This window comes from Amphiura filiformis, chromosome 11, assembly GCF_039555335.1.
Source record: "Amphiura filiformis chromosome 11, Afil_fr2py, whole genome shotgun sequence".
Taxonomy (NCBI): Eukaryota; Metazoa; Echinodermata; class Ophiuroidea; order Amphilepidida; family Amphiuridae; genus Amphiura; species Amphiura filiformis.
Window position 1 is genome coordinate 21,074,030 of NC_092638.1, and position 16,508 is coordinate 21,090,537.

Here is a 16,508-nt window from a genome sequence, read left to right on the forward strand (position 1 = left end):
ACGAATAATGAAAGACCTGAACGTGAAATGTAACTGCAACAATATCTTCTTTATTCTTACGCTATGCTCTTCTGTATAGCACGGGCGGCGTCATTATACTGTAAAGCTGTAGATAGCAATGGGTTCACTATACAAATCAATCAATCAATCAATCAATCAATCAATCATTCAATCAATCAACTTTATTTTAATATCTTAAAGGGGCATTTCGTGATCCACAGCCTCATCCCCCCACTTTTCTCAAAAAAAGTTGAGATTTTTATATCACTGGAAACCTCTGGCTACATAATGCTTATGTACAAAATATTTCTTGCAGATTAATTCGTTTTGCAAAGATATCTTGAAATTTGAATTTCGTTCTGGTGCACCAGAACGAAATTACAACGCATTGTCTATGGAGCAGTGTAATCCACATAATCATGCATAACTCGCAAACGCAAAATCGGAATCAACTGAAATTCTGGGAATAGGCTTTTTTCGTGGATATGTACTGAAAAATGTCATAGAAAGAGGATGCTAGGATCACGAAATACTCCTTTAACATCAAAATATAAATGTACAAAATCTTTAAACTATTATACGTTTATCATGTTTATTGATCAATGTCTACAAAACATCACGTTTCCCACGTCATCTCACGGGGTGCTGATAAAAAAATATGATCTCATGATCTTCTATACACGTTTACGCAGTCACTTGACACACCGGTAACTGATAAAAGAGGATCCCCGTAATTCGCCTATTCTTCGGGGTTTTCTTGCACGCTATTATAATACAAAACAATGATCATGATGATATTGAGCAAGAACCACTAACCGCGAAATCCAACAAGCTTAAACTATAAGTTATCTTCAGTAGATAGCAGATCGTTAACTATTACAACGTTATCAGCAGATAGCAAAAGGTTCTCTTCTATCGTGTACCAAAGTTATCTTCAATAGATAGCAGAGCGTTCACCATTACAACATTATCAGCAGATAAAAAGAGGTTCTCTTCTACCGTGTACCAAACTTATCTTCAGTAGATAGCAGAGCGTTCACTATTACAACATCATCAGCAGCAGATAACAAGAGGTTCTATTCTACCGTGTACCAAAGTTATCTTCAGTAGATAGCAGAGCGTTCACTATTACAACATTATCAGCAGATAAAAAGAGGTTCTCTTCTACCGTGTACCAAAGTTATCTTCAGTATTATAGCAGATCGTTAAGTATTACAACATTATCAGCAGCAGATAACAAGAGGTTCTATTCTACCGTGTACCAAAGTTATCTTCAGTAGATAGCAGAGCGTTCACTATTACAACATTATCAGCAGATAAAAAGAGGTTCTCTTCTACCGTGTACCAAAGTTATCTTCAGTAGATAGCAGATCGTTAACTATTACAACATTATCAGCAGATAAAAAGAGGTTCTCTTCTACCGTGTACCAAAGTTATCTTCAGTATTATAGCAGATCGTTAACTATTACACCATTATCAGCAGCAGATAACAAGAGGTTCTATTCTACCGTGTACCAAAGTTATCTTCAGTAGATAGCAGAGCGTTCACTATTACAACATTATCAGCAGATAAAAAGAGGTTCTCTTCTACCGTGTACCAAAGTTATCTTCAGTAGATAGCAGATCGTTAACTATTACAACATTATCAGCAGATAAAAAGAGGTTCTCTTCTACCGTGTACCAAAGTATAAATGTACAGTATTATAGCAGATCGTTAACTATTACAACATTATCAGCAGCAGATAACAAGAGGTTCTATTCTACCGTGTACCAAAGTTATCTTCAGTAGATAGCAGAGCGTTCACTATTACAACATTATCAGCAGATAAAAAGAGGTTCTCTTCTACCGTGTACCAAAGTTATCTTCAGTAGATAGCAGATCGTTAACTATTACAACGTTATCAGCAGATAGCAAGAGGTTCTCTTCTACCGTGTACCAACGTTATATTCAGCAGCTCAGATGGATTCATATAGCCTACTGTAAAGTTATTTTCAGTAGATAATATAGTCGCTACTCTAGATCTAGTGGATAGCAACGTTCATTTTGATTTTCATACGTTTAGTTTAAAAGTTCTATAGCTATAATTTCATTAGATGATCGTGTTTGAAACTACAGTCTGAAGATAACAAAGCGCCCACTTGGTTATGATGCTACCTTTCATGTCTTAAAGGGGCATTTCGTGATCCACAGCCTCATCCCCCCACTTTTCCCAAAAAAAGTTGAGATTTTTACACCACTGGATACCTCTGGCTACATAATGTTTATGTACCAAATATTTCTTGCAGATTAATTCGTTTATCAAAGATATCGTTAAATTTGAATTTCGTTCTGGTGCACCAGAACGAAATTACAACACATTGTCTATGGAGCAGTGTAATACACATAATCATGCATAACTCGCAAACGCAAAATCGGAATCAACTGAAATTTTGGAAATAAGCTTTTTCGTGGATATCTACTGAAAAATGTCATAAAAAGAGGATGCTAGGATCACAAAATCCTCCTTTAAGCAGATTGCCAATACTGGTTTTCGTAACAAAAAAATGAAATCCCGGGGGGGGGGGCACTCATGTATAAATGTTGCACGCACGACATGGATGACACTTGGCAAGGATTCCAAAGTGCCATGCATAGAAATAACACCCATTCAATCAGCTTGTTACAACTTGGTCTGCTGTAGTAACCCCAGTAATTTGGATGGTTCCTGTAAAGAAAACACAATAGGGAAACACAAATTAGCAAATCGTCTGTATTGGCAAATATGCGCCCCTTTGGTTTGGCTACACTCTTAGAACCATTTGAGTCCCGTGTACAGCACCCTAAGCAATGTTTAAATTCTATAAAGAACCTTGAAAAGTTCTATAAAGAACCTTAAAGATTTAATTAGGCCTAGGAACTTTCTAATTCATTAATTCATGGACACGTAACAAAGTTAAGAAAAGTGAAAAGGAGTGTTAACCCATTTTGGTTCTAAAAATCATTTTCTTGGTTGAATGAGAACCTTTAATTATGTTCTACTTTACCATGTAAGGGTTCTTTCTGAATGGTTCCTTAAAGGTTCTTCAAGCTTAAGTTTCTACAAACAACCATTTTCTTGGCTAAGAACTTTTTTGGTTCTACAAAGAACCCCGTTGGTTTTCCACTTTTCCAACGGACATGGGGGCTCCATTTCATCCCTCAGACCCCTTCCTTATATCAAACTACTCGCATCACTCGGATCCACAACATGCTCATATATCAGGGCACAATTTTTTAAACCCCAATACATTTGTACATTCATTGAATGACCTTTGAAACTTTGGGTACAAAAACTCATACTCTGCAACTTGAGGTCAAATTTTGCACTATGTTTGTTTAATTGAGGTTATTGGAGTATGCCATTGGGATGAGGCCATTGTGGTCCATACTCACATTATTAACCTGTTTGCAGTAGTCAGGCAACTTGAAGTATTTGTCAGGATCACGAATACCTAGTTCAAAGTTCGTATACCCACTCGTTGAAACTACGTCTTCTGTTATGAAAAAAATACGTTAATAGGTCTATTATTATTCTGCTTCTGCTTAATTACTCCTCAACGCTACAATTGTAACCAGACGAGGAGGGATTATTAGGCATGCTCAAAATTCGTGCAAAATTCTCGCTATTCGCAATAAGGGCGCCGCCAGCGGTTTGCGATGTAATCGTGATGTATCATGGGAAAATCGTGATGTATCATGGGAAAAGGTCGACATCAAGTCCGCGCAATACGAATATTACCATGCTATTACATAGGAACACGTGACAATATTTTTTAGTTTGTCAATATAACGGTATTACACGCAAATCGATAGAGAAAAATTAATTGTGCACATTTCAAATCACATTATTAAGTATTATTGAGTATCGATTCGCGTGTAACACCTTTATTTTGACAAACTAAAAAATATTGTCACATGTTCCTATGTAATAGCATGGTAATATTCGTATTGCGCGGACTTGGATGTCGACCTTTTCCCATGATACATCACGATTACATCGCAAACCGCTGGCGGCGCCCTTATTGCGAATAGCGAGAATTGATATTTTAGCTGCACAGAAAGCCACGTAAAATATTACCAAATAGCTAGGATCATAGGATGTGACGCGGTCTATATCCGAAGTGTATATATTTGTTCCCAATGTTTTTGGGTGGAATGGTTTTTGCTCCAAAAGTAGACATATTCTATTCCGATTCCGAAACGTCTTTGATCCAAACGGCCATTTATCCGGAAGGTCTTTATTCTGGCAGGTATTACTCCAAAGGGTATAATTGCTCCGAACATCACACGCGTGTTTTTGATCCGAAGGGTCGTTTCTCCGCGGCAATATCGTCAGAGGATTTTTTTGCTTCTAGAAATACCGTAATGACCCCTATACCATGTTCGGACTAACGCCTCTTCGGAATTTTGGGACTGATGACTCGTCGGGAATAAAACGCTTTTGGAGTAACGAATTTTCCACTTTAACCATTAGGAGTAACGGCAAGGACATTTTCGGACAAACGACCACTTGGATTACATCTCCCCAAAATATCATCTCCCCACAATATGTGGACACAAAGATTCAGATTGGCGAAGCTGAAATCACTCCTCCTTCATCCACAATCAAGAACTTGGGTGTTCATTTTGATTCTGCAATGACCATGTCTGATCATGTAACATCTGTGTGCAAGTCTATCAATTTCATCTTATGAAACTTGTCGAAAATGCGTCGTTACATCACTAAGGAGGCATGCCATGCGGGCACTCGTCCTCTCCAAGCTAGATTACGCAAAATGCGCTTTTAAGTTGTTGTAGAGGAAAGGATACTACCAGGTTTCAACGCCTTCAGAACAGAGCTGCCCGTATCGTTTTCAAGGTTCCTTATAATATTATTATTAAATAATGTTCATTTCGGGACCGGGAAATGTGGGATTGGAGTTGTTTTTTGAAGGGGGATTTGGGATTTGCCAAGGAACACAAAGTCAGAACTGACGACAACAAATTTATGAGACTCACGTGTGACTCCTGCACCTGTGCTCTTCCCATTGAAACTATCCCCAATAGGAATGCATCCATTGGAATCTACTGCTATGCTATATAAACCAGCGGTCTCCAAGTAATCTGTTGTATTAAACATCCATGTGTCCATATACAGGCTCTTGTCACCAAAGTAGCTCTTACCGATGTAAGTTGCGTTCTCTGTTTTGAAAAATGGAAATTGTTCAAAATATTGTGCACCGTTTCATTAGACACATATTTGAGGACTCTATAGTCTACTAGAAGTGCCCAGGACCTATATCATGTATACGGCGCACAAAAAGTATCGGTAAACTTAAAACAAAAGCAATATCTTAAAGACACTTAATTACCAAGTAGAGTACCGTAAAACCTCGTCTACAAGCATATATAGATCGAGTGCTTCTGATGAAAGCTAAATTATTCCAGGCGCCATTATGGAATTTAAGCAAATAAGTTACAGATCAAAGCATATACAAACAAGTATTATTGTAAGATCAATCTATTATATGCTTGTAGACGAGGTTTTACGGTATAATAAATAGGCCTAGGCTAGATGGTTAATTTTGTTTTGCGTATTTTGACACCTCAAATATGATAACACAAACAGTGTATCTAATGTTAATACTTGTTATACAATGGCACACATGTTACCTACTTATTCTGTTATACTTTCATTGGAATAGCTTCAAAAGCTTGATTCGTTTTGGTGTGATGGCATTGATATTATTTTGTGTCAAGTAGAGTCCCGTAAAACCTCGTCTACAAGCTTATAGAGTGCTTCTGATGAAAGCTAAATTATCCCAGGCGCCATTATGGAATTTAAGCAAATAAGTTACAGATCAAAGCATATACAAACAAGCATTATTGTAAGATCAATCTCTTATATATGCTTGTAGACGAGGTTTTACGGTATAATAAATAGGTCTAGACTAGATGGTTAATTTTGTTTTGCGTATTTTGACACCTTAAATATCATAACACAAACAGTGTAATGTTAATACTTGTTATACAATGGCACACATGACACCTATACTTATTCTGCTATACTTTCATTGGAATATCTTGGTGTAGATTATTCATCCAGTAGTTCAAAACATTATTTTGTAAATTAAATCAATAGCAAAGTGAGTTGCAAATTTTAATTCCAGTATTTGATTTAATTTACAAAATAATATTTCATTGGAATAGTTTCAAAAGCTTGATTCGTTTTGGCGTGACATTGATATTATTGAAAATATGTAATTTACAGCGCAAAGGCCTCATATTTAGTAATTTTGCAGTTTTTGAAACAGGGTGTTTTGTCAAAACTTGGGATTCACCATTTTTACACGATATTCTGTAACTTCTATCAGAAACTTCCAATTTTCAAAATTTGCAATTGCTAAGAAAGCTATAAATATATGTAGAACTTAGAATTCAAAACAATATGACCAATAGCAATGCTACCGGTATTCATTTCATATACGGTACCTAACAAAATTCAACTTTCCCGATATAGATCATTCTTGGACACCCTGTATAACCAACAGTGTTCTGTTAATACTCATGCTTTCCATTTTAAGAACATTTCTTGTTTACCTGGTATGCATCTGTAAGTATTGAAGTCGGCAAGGCTGGATTTTGTACATTGCTTTTTGATAGGATCAATTACCCATAACAGTTTCTGCATGAGGGATATAAAAAATACAAGAAATCAAGAAAACGTCAATCTAAAGATGACTAGGGCCTATAATAAGTCAAATCGGCATTGGAAATTTGCAATGCATTGTGGGATAGTTTTTGCAGTTTTGGGATACTTTGCCCTCTGACCTATTGGGAAAATTCAGAAATATTGGTTTTTGTGTATACAAAATATAATCTAAAATGTTTTACAAGAATGAAAACAAATCCAAGAAACATAATTATTTTATAAATCAATTATTTAAATATTTTTAATGACAAGATTATGACAATAATAAATTAATTAGCCTAATAATTTTAGTAATTTTCCCGATATGACAGAGGTCAAAGTGTCCCAAAACTGCTCCAAAAACCGGAAGTTTCAATGCCGATTGGGCTTATACGATGGTGAAACGTACGTTTGACCCATGTGATGTATCGTTCGAGTCTTTTTGTCGAACTCAGACTCGGCTCTGACTCGGACACAAAAAAGACTCTGCTCGGCTAACGGTTAGGATTCAGACGAGGTGGACTCGGGTACAAGTCTGGTTTGTCCTAGACAAAATTGGGACATCGGCGTTTTTATTGCAGCTAACTATCTCATCTCTATAAAAGACCTTTCTATTAAAATATTATCAAAAAGGAAGTAGGGGACAATGCTAGTTTGCATACACTTGGATCCACAACATGCTCATCTATCAGGGCACAGTAGTTTACCCCAATACATTTGAACATTCATTGAATGACCTTTAAAATTTTGAGCACAAAAACTCTGCAACTTGAGGTCAAATTTTGCACTAAGGTAATATTGAACTATGCCATTGGGTTGAAGCCATTGTGGTCCGTATAAATAAAACAAAAATGGCCGTTTATAATGTACAGGGTTTAAATTTTAAAATAATATTGGTCGATCGGTAAAACCCATACCAATGTATTCCTCTCATCATAAGGATTCAAAAAAAGTATATAGAAAATTTGAGCCCTGCACAAGCGGCCATTTCTGTTTTATGTCAATTTGGGCGTTCCTCTGCTTCACGGGGTCGTTTGCAATGCTTTCGAGATACTGACAACAAAAAACATAATAGACTCACCATCATACCCAAAAAGTCATTTTTCATTTTTACTGCCTTTTTCTCAAAACGGCAAAAAATGACTTAGGTTATGGAGTCACGGTACATCGTCATTATGATGTTCCTGGTTTCGTCGGAACAGGATTCGCCTTACCTTCGCCATGTCTTCCACTACTCTAGTGCTCTGGGAGTCTTGTCCTGAAAAGAATGTATAATTAGCATAATATCCGATCCGGCCATTTGTGTAGTCGAATGCAATGTCCTGTGCCTCATATAAAGCCAGTGGAGCTTTCGTTTCTTCTGTAAAGGTGGCTATTGTAGAACCTGTAAACCAAAAGTAAGGGCACATAAAATTAATTTTTTGGTTCATGTCTTGAGGATTTTCTTCATGAACTCATGAGGCCGAGGCCCGGGGCCGAGGCTAGGCTGTCAAGCTTCAACATTACCTTAAGGGGTACTACACCCCTGTCCATTTTTGTGCCTATTTTTGCATTTTTCTCAAAAATTATAGCGCATTGGGGACAAGTAAGATATGTATATTATAGGGCAAGGACTACAACTACTGCACTGGAAGTTTTATTTCAGCACAGACAACAGTTGTGGAGTTATAGTCAAAAATGAGGGAAAACCAATATTTGATCAATAAATCAATAAATCAATACTTCAATTGCTTTGATTTGCTGCATTTTCAGTGCAATTTGCAGCTAGTCCTTGCCCCTATAATATACATATCTTACCTGTCACCAATGTGATATAATTTATGAGAAAAACGCAAAAATAGGCACAAAATTGGCCAGGGGTGTAGTACCCCCTTAAAGCCATATTATAACGTTTGCTGAGGAGGACGCCCTCAATATTTTTCAAAATTCTTATTTTTACACGATTATATTGTACTTTAACAAACCAATTTATCCAGCAAAAATCAAGACTCTAGGTGCTGTAGTTGTCAAAATCCAAGATTTAGATTAAAACGCAGGAACCGTCGTTTTATTATTACGATGGAATTACGCATACACTACGCATACGTTCATAACACAGTACGCACATTGCGTGCGGGACGGTGATCTATACAACAAAGGATCGTAGTACCATAACACCACCGAAGGAGTGATACTTAGGCCTATTGGCGACATCGGCGCTGGTAGTAAATTCCAATTTTCTTTGCTTTGCCTCAAAAATAAAAGGGGGTATATCTGACAGTTTATGGCAAAGAAATGCCAATCTATATTGTATGAAAATGTTATAATGTGACTTTAAATGTACACATATTGTATTGCAACATGTAATGAATCACTGCGCAGATTGTTTAAACCACCGACCCCGGAATAAATACCAGGGAACTTGTCTTTGCATGGAGAAATTTCGTGCAATTATTGTGACACAAAATTTGACATGCAACCTACAATCTAAATAATTGCATCAATTTATTCTTTCCAATTGTGTATTTTGATTTCCCCTCGGGCAATCCTTGGGAATGATATGATATGACGGTTCAAAATGCTATTGAGACTTCTGGGACACCCTGTACCGTATGGCCGGGATATAAGCTCTTTCACGACTGCACTCATGAGCTGGTCTGAATTTAAAGATGTTGCCAAAAGCCACCACAACCAATAGATTCTTGGCCTTGAAGTTGCCACGAAGACCGTCGGGAAATGAACCCGAGCACCCATCCCGGATTCTCATGCGCCGAAGCCGACTCACGACGAAACGATCTATATCAAAATACAAACGGTTGTCGTTGCGCTCTTGCAGATCGAATCTAGACTGCGGAACTCAGTCTTCCATGATAGTCGTCATTTATCATTTGGTCGTTATATGACTATCAGGGAGAGACTGAGTGGTTATGTAATGTACACGGAGGTGCATCCTTAACGTGTTGGTTACCGGTTTTTAATTCATCTTCGTTAGCAATTACGCACACTTACTATTGTACTGAAATTGTCTCTAGTCGTATATGAGGTGATTACGGTTTCTTCTTGTTGATTCCATATTGAAATCAGATGATTATTTCTTACACATTTTAGGCATGAAATCGGTGAGCACGCCGAATTTTTCACTCGCAGTCGTCCATGTTTATCGCGCAATGCAATATGGGAAGGAGGGGGAGGTCACAACAGGTCAGAATTAGCATATTCATGATATTACTAATTCCACTCGGCTATAGGGGTGGTAATTGACTTGATTGACAAATTACCCAGACGGCGTAGGGCGATCCCCGGGCGATCCCATCACCTCATTCATTTCTAAGTTGTAGCATACCTATTAAGAAGTGGTAGGGTCCACAGAGACCCGGATTGAAGAAGGTCATCACATGACCATCAGTGTTGAATTATTTGGCAGCTTCGCCGAACACTGTGTTTGAACAGAAAGGATTCCGCAGATAATGGTAAATTTAGGATCATTGTAGACTATGAAGTCATTAGATAGTCGATCTTTATGTTTTGGTGTGTTACATGTTGTTACAAAATAGGAATTTCATTAACAAAACTCACAAGCAATCTCAACAACTTCCACATGGAGTAATTCGTGTTGTTTATCAGGGTCATAGGTCATACGACACATATTTTGTGTCTTTCCGCCCCTCGGAAAATGGCTTCTATAGTTAGTGACTAGATCGAATCTACCAATTTAAAACAAGCACAAGACCATAGTCCTCTATTTATACAGGGTGTAACAATAAAATTTGTACAATTTTGAAAATAGAATGACATAAGTATGCCGCTTATTTTGTTGGTTTGATATTTATATGACCATCAAGATAATTTCTTTAGCCACCAGATAAGCTTTGTTCCAATAATATTGATGGTATACAAGTAACCCGACAAGTAAAGATATGGCCAATTATGTAACCTAGTCTTAAAACCGCTTGGGCCACTTTTGTCTAAGTGTTACAAAAGTGACTGAATAGAGTTGAACCATGGACCAGTTGGACGGTAGTTTTAAACAATGGGGTATTCGAACTGGTAGAAATGATTACATAATAGAATATCTCCTTGAGTTTTTGAAAGTCACAACTAAGCACTGACATAACAATCCCACCTATTAAAAATCGTGGCTGCAGCTCAACACCTTCAATTCACGTTGGAAGAGCGTATTTTTTTTTATGGTTGTGACATTCGGTAGCACATGGAGTAAAGCAGAAACCATAAGAGTGTTTATAGGTCATTTTCCAAACTCACACGTCTTCCATCAAGGCATATAATTACATATAACTATGAGAAATATGTAGAATTTATTAACAGACATGCTGGCAATAGTGGCCGCACCAGCACAGCTAGAAGAAGCCAGGCTGATTTCAAAATTTTATCGTTTTGTACATTCGGATGCAAAAACTGTTCTCAGTTTTACCAATGATATCTCAGGGATATGAGAAATAACTTTATTTATAAGATAATTTGAAAGAAATTTCATGACTTTATTATAGATTTTAAAGAAATACCTTATCATATTATTATTAAGTTCACTATATGAAGAGTCTATGAAGAAACACCACTTATAATAATTCTTTTGGGTTAGTTCTTTGATGTTTAATGCACGATAAGAATATCTACGCAAACATGGCAAAAGTGGCCCAACACGTTTTCTGGACGATTTAAATAATTGGACATAAATTTTGAAGCCAATCTAGTAAAATAAGCAACTAAACGTCTTCTTTTAGCCAAGATATTACTGATTGTATTGCATGCATATAACATTTGTGCTATAACTCTTTTAGTTTTTTCCTGAGAAGTCAAAATGCAATTGTATAAATTTTATTGTTACACCCTGTATATCAGCATAAACATGATAAAACTCTACTTCATTTGGTGTTCAAATCAAACCATGGACTGTAGAAATAAACACTTACCTTTTAAGACGGTATATTGATCAGGAAAGCAACATTTCTTTGGCTCTGCTGCCTGGGCTATCGCCGTCGCTGTGGTAACGACTGCAATAATTATTAAGAGTATGTAAAGCATGTTTATAAGGAGAACACACTACCGCTGGAAATAAAAATATGAGGCTTGCGGAAGAATGGAGACTGAGCTAAATGCACTAAGATTCTCGAGTATAAATAATATTCATACTATATGAGTACTGCCACACGTGTGTCAATCTCTTAAACAAACCATACCACACGAATGTTTGCGCATTGATTATTTTGACTGAGTCATTTGCGCAAACGTGGAAGAAGTGATGCCGGCATATATTTTATCGTTCTGTAAACAAAAATCTAAACGATGAATCACATGTGGTCGTTTCTAGTTTCCATAATTTAATAAAACCAAGTAGCTGAGGTGTTAAGCTCAATATGCTGGGAAAATATTGTAATCAATGACCCCATGTTGACTTTGTCTAAATAAGCTGTATTTTTGCTGGAGAGGGTCCGAATATCCGCCATCCTGAAGAAATTTGGTGTACTGAAAATACCCACCCGCAACTGTCAATCAAATACGGGATAAGTCTATTTCACTATTAAAGCAGTACGCACCCCGGGGTACGCACAACGTTGCCGTGCAAATTACGTAAATTTTAAGCTACGGCGCTGTATTCAAATCAACTCGATAATTATATAGGCTACGTTTCAAAGTTCAAGGTTAATAATCACAAAAGGGTGACCAAATTTAAAACGATTACACGCCAAAGGCTAGCAGACCTCAGTGCAACAACATTGACGACTAAGGGACCGTTCACAAACACTTATGGGGGGGGGCTGATGAAAATAGTTCATCGCGAAAAATTTTCGGGCCCGCTCCCCCCTTTTTGACATGAAAATTGTGGGGCAACCCCATAGAAAAGCATATATAAACTCAAATGTCCCAGCCCCCCCCCCCCTTAGGAGAGTCAAAAAAATGTAGGGCCTCTTTTTGCATCAGGCCCCCCTAACAAGTGTTTGTGAACGGTCCGTAAATATTTTATTTGTGCAACGGTGGAAGTTTAAAAAAAAATACGATATCATAGAAACTGTTCAGTGGCGCAGCCAGCGGGGAAGACCCGGGGAGCCCCAGGGGACTAGGAAGGGAACAGATCATGCCCCCGACAATATATCCATAGGAAAACTGTTGTAAAAAAGATACCCCCATCCTCCACCAATAAAATACCGGCCCGGCCAAAATGAGGCACATCGGGACATTTTATCGCCATCCCTGACCCCACCAAAACAGGAAGAAACGTAGTTTACCCCCCCCATCCCGACCAGGAAAGGAGGGGACGCGCCTGGAACTAGATACGTTAAGACGTTAACATGGTTAAGCCACGTCATTTTGGGACACCCTATATTCCTATTGACGAAAGCAAACAATCCAGGGTGACCTTGCTTCCACACTATTTATTTTAGTATCATTTCATTTCGTGTCAATTCAATGAGTAAATTAGCTTTCCTCGTGATTAGGGACCGTTCACAAACACTTGTAAGGGGGGCCTGATGCAAAAAAAAAATTCGTTGCGAAAAATTTTTTTCGCCCCCCCCCAACACTATTTATTTTAGTATCATTTCATTTCGTGTCAATTCAATGAGTAAAATTAGCTTTCCTCGTGATAAGGGACCGTTCACAAACACTTGTAAGGGGGCATGAGGCAAAACAATTGCATCGAAAAATTTTTTCGCCCCCCCCCCTTTACAGGCCTAGCAGCCCCCCCTTTTTTTTTTGACGTGAAAATTATGGGTCAACCCCATACATGTAGAAAAACATATAAACTCCAGGAGAATTTGTGGTCATTTTTTCAGGGCCCCCTCCTTAGGAGGGTCAAAAATTTCAGGCCCCCTTTGCATCAGACCCCCCCTTACAAGTGTTTGTGAACGGTCCCTTACACAGTCATCGTATATTTCCAGTCGCTTACTCACGTTGAAATTTAATGAGCTTAACTTACTCTTTCTTGTTACTGTATGTGGCGAAATTAAAGAGATAAAAAATAAGGGGCGTAGCTGGGGGAACCGGGAGGCTGCCCCAGAAAATTTTCAGGGATAAAATGGGGACGACAAAGAGTAAAGGGTCCTTTAAGGGTACTACACCCCTACCAAATTTGTGCCTATTTTTGCATTTTTCTCAAAAATTATAGCACATTGGTGACAAGTAAGATATGTATATTATAGGGGCAAGGACTACAACTACTGTACTGGAAATTTTATTTCAGCACAGACAACAGTTGTAGAGTCATTACAGTCAAAAATGAGGGAAAACCAATATTTGATCAATAAATCAATAACTACTTGCCTTGAGTTGCTGAATTTCCAGTGCAGTTGTTGTAGTCCTTGCCCCTATAATAGAAATATCTTACTTGTGACCTATGCGCTATAATTTTTGAGAAAAATGCAAAAATAGGCACAAGATTGGTCAGGGGTGTAGTACACCCTTAAATGACTAAAAAATGGGAAAAACTTTGTCCCCTCACGTTAAATTCCTGGCTACGCTACTGTAAAAAAATGCCCAGTCTAAATGCACGGTCGCTCATTTTGGCGACTGGAGTATGAACACAGCTTCGAAAAACAGGTAAATGACTTGTTTGTTTGTTTATTTGTTTGTTTGTTTACTCAAGTTGGTCCGTGAGGTACACATGCTAATCTATGGGAAACCCATGGACCGTTCCAAGCTCATACTAAAATAAGCACAATCTCTTATATACAAACCATCGTCTGTGGGTCAACAAGCTTTCCACAAAATAGAAATTCAAAAAAAAAAAAAATGTCCCTCGACCACCTTTGTCCCCCTGCAAAGGTCCTGGTTACGTCACTGATAATGATATGGTGTAAAATAAAATTGGTCCGCAACATTATTCATTTTTATAATCATTGCTCAATTAAAGGAACAAACCAAATGTTCGATGACTTCTTATAAACAAAAGTGCTTTCGCTATAAGGCTGATCCCTACCCTCCCTATAACGTAAATTTAAAATGTTGAAAAGCAAATGATCAACTATGTTTTAGGCCTAACTTGGTTTTTTTTTCACAAACGTAATCGGACTTTTTGAGCCCTTTCCCTACAACTAACGAAAGGACTTTCGCCCTAACGAAAGGACTTTTGTATGGGACGTCATCCAACTTTTGCTTTGTTCTCTATAACCATGCAAAGGTCGTTCCATATTATTGATGTAAAAATATCAAAGTAAATGTTGGAGGCTACTCAGGGAGGTCTAGTTCAATTTACATTTCATATTATGTCTTTGTCGTGTTTTTGCTTTATGGTTATGAGCAGGTAGAACTTTAACACGTGTTAGTACTAAACTATGGTTTTGGGTATTTTAATTCAAACTCGTAAATGTCACCAATTTAATCATGATGTAATTTGACAACACACGAACTCTTACGAAAGAGTTCGACTATAATTATATTTATGATGAATATTGGAATTGGATGTCTACCATTGTATAGGGGATTCACGCGTGTGTGTGTGTGTGGAGAGTTACCATATACACTGTAAATACAAGTGTTTAGGGTTTCTGTAACACTTTTTAAACACTGCAAGGTGTTTCATTTTTCATACACCAGAACACCTAAACACTAAAGAAAACACATAAACACATGAGAGTATTTAGATTCTAAACATTTCAACAAGTTTACTTTCATAGTGTTTAGAAAGTAAATGCACATGTGTTTACTTTGTAAACATTTGGTGTGTTTACTTTGTAAACACTATGAAAATAAACAATAAACAACACATAGTTCTCTTTGCTACAAAGCTTCATATCTTCAGCATACTAGATAGGATTGGGATATTCACTGTCACGAGTTTAATAGTACGGGATTCAATTGACTATAAAGTTGTCTTCGGTAAATAGTAATAATAGGTTCACTATATCCTATAACATTATCTTCAGTAGATAGCACAGGTTTTACTATGCTATAAAGCTATCTTCAGTAGATAGCGGAGGCTTCACCATGCTATAAAGCTATCTTCAGTAGATAGCACAGGCTCCACCATGCTATAAAGCTATCTTCAGTAGATGGCACAGGCTCCACCATGCTATAAAGCTATCTTCAGTAGATGGCACAGGCTTCATCATGCCATAAAGCTATCTTCAGTAGATAGCACAGGTTTTACTATGCTATAAAGCTATCTTCAGTAGATAACGGAGGCTTCACCATGCTATAAAGCTATCTTCAGTAGATAGCACAGGCTTCACCATGCTATAAAGCTATCTTCAGTACATGGTACAGGCTTCATCATGCCATAAAGCTATCTTCAGTAGATAGCACAGGTTTTACTATGCTATAAAGCTATCTTCAGTAGATGGCGGAGGCTTCACCATGCTATAAAGCTATCTTCAGTAGATAGCACAGGCTCCACCATGCTATAAAGCTATCTTCAGTACATGGCACAGGCTTCATCATGCCATAAAGCTATCTTCAGTAGATAGCACAGGTTTTACTATGCTATAAAGCTATCTTCAGTAGATAGCGGAGGCTTCACCATGCTATAAAGCTATCTTCAGTAGATAGCACAGGCTCCACCATGCTATAAAGCTATCTTCAGTAGATGGCACAGGCTCCACCATGCTATAAAGCTATATTCAGTAGATGGCACAGGCTTCATCATGCCATAAAGTTATGTTCAGTAGATAGCACAGGTTTTACTATGCTATAAAGCTATCTTCAGTAGATAGCACAGGTTTTACTATGCTATAAAGCTATCTTCAGTAGATAGCACAGGCTTCACCATGCTATAAAGCTATCTTCAGTAGATAGCACAGGCTTCACCATGCTATAAAGCTATCTTCAGTAGATAGCACAGGCTTCACCGTGCTATAAAGCTTTCTTCAGTAGATAGCACAGGCCTCA

The 16,508-nt window shown here is 37.6% G+C and overlaps 1 protein-coding gene and 1 long non-coding RNA gene across 2 annotated transcripts; one reads left to right on the forward strand and one right to left on the reverse strand.

The window, feature by feature from the left end:
- The first annotated feature begins 1,301 nt into the window (after positions 1-1,301).
- LOC140164541 (uncharacterized) lies at positions 1,302-1,871 on the forward strand. Its single transcript, XR_011860538.1, has 3 exons — positions 1,302-1,409; positions 1,497-1,662; positions 1,753-1,871. It is a non-coding gene; the product is annotated as an uncharacterized lncRNA (long non-coding RNA).
- LOC140164538 (development-specific protein LVN1.2-like) lies at positions 1,669-11,803 on the reverse strand. Its single transcript, XM_072187840.1, has 6 exons — positions 11,600-11,803; positions 7,904-8,073; positions 6,599-6,683; positions 5,018-5,200; positions 3,413-3,513; positions 1,669-2,705 (listed from the first exon to the last, which is right to left on the reverse strand). Exons 1-6 carry the CDS (start codon positions 11,709-11,711, stop codon positions 2,661-2,663), a joined length of 696 nt encoding a protein of 231 aa, XP_072043941.1. The 5' UTR covers positions 11,712-11,803; the 3' UTR covers positions 1,669-2,660.
- Between the last annotated feature and the right edge of the window lie 4,705 nt (positions 11,804-16,508).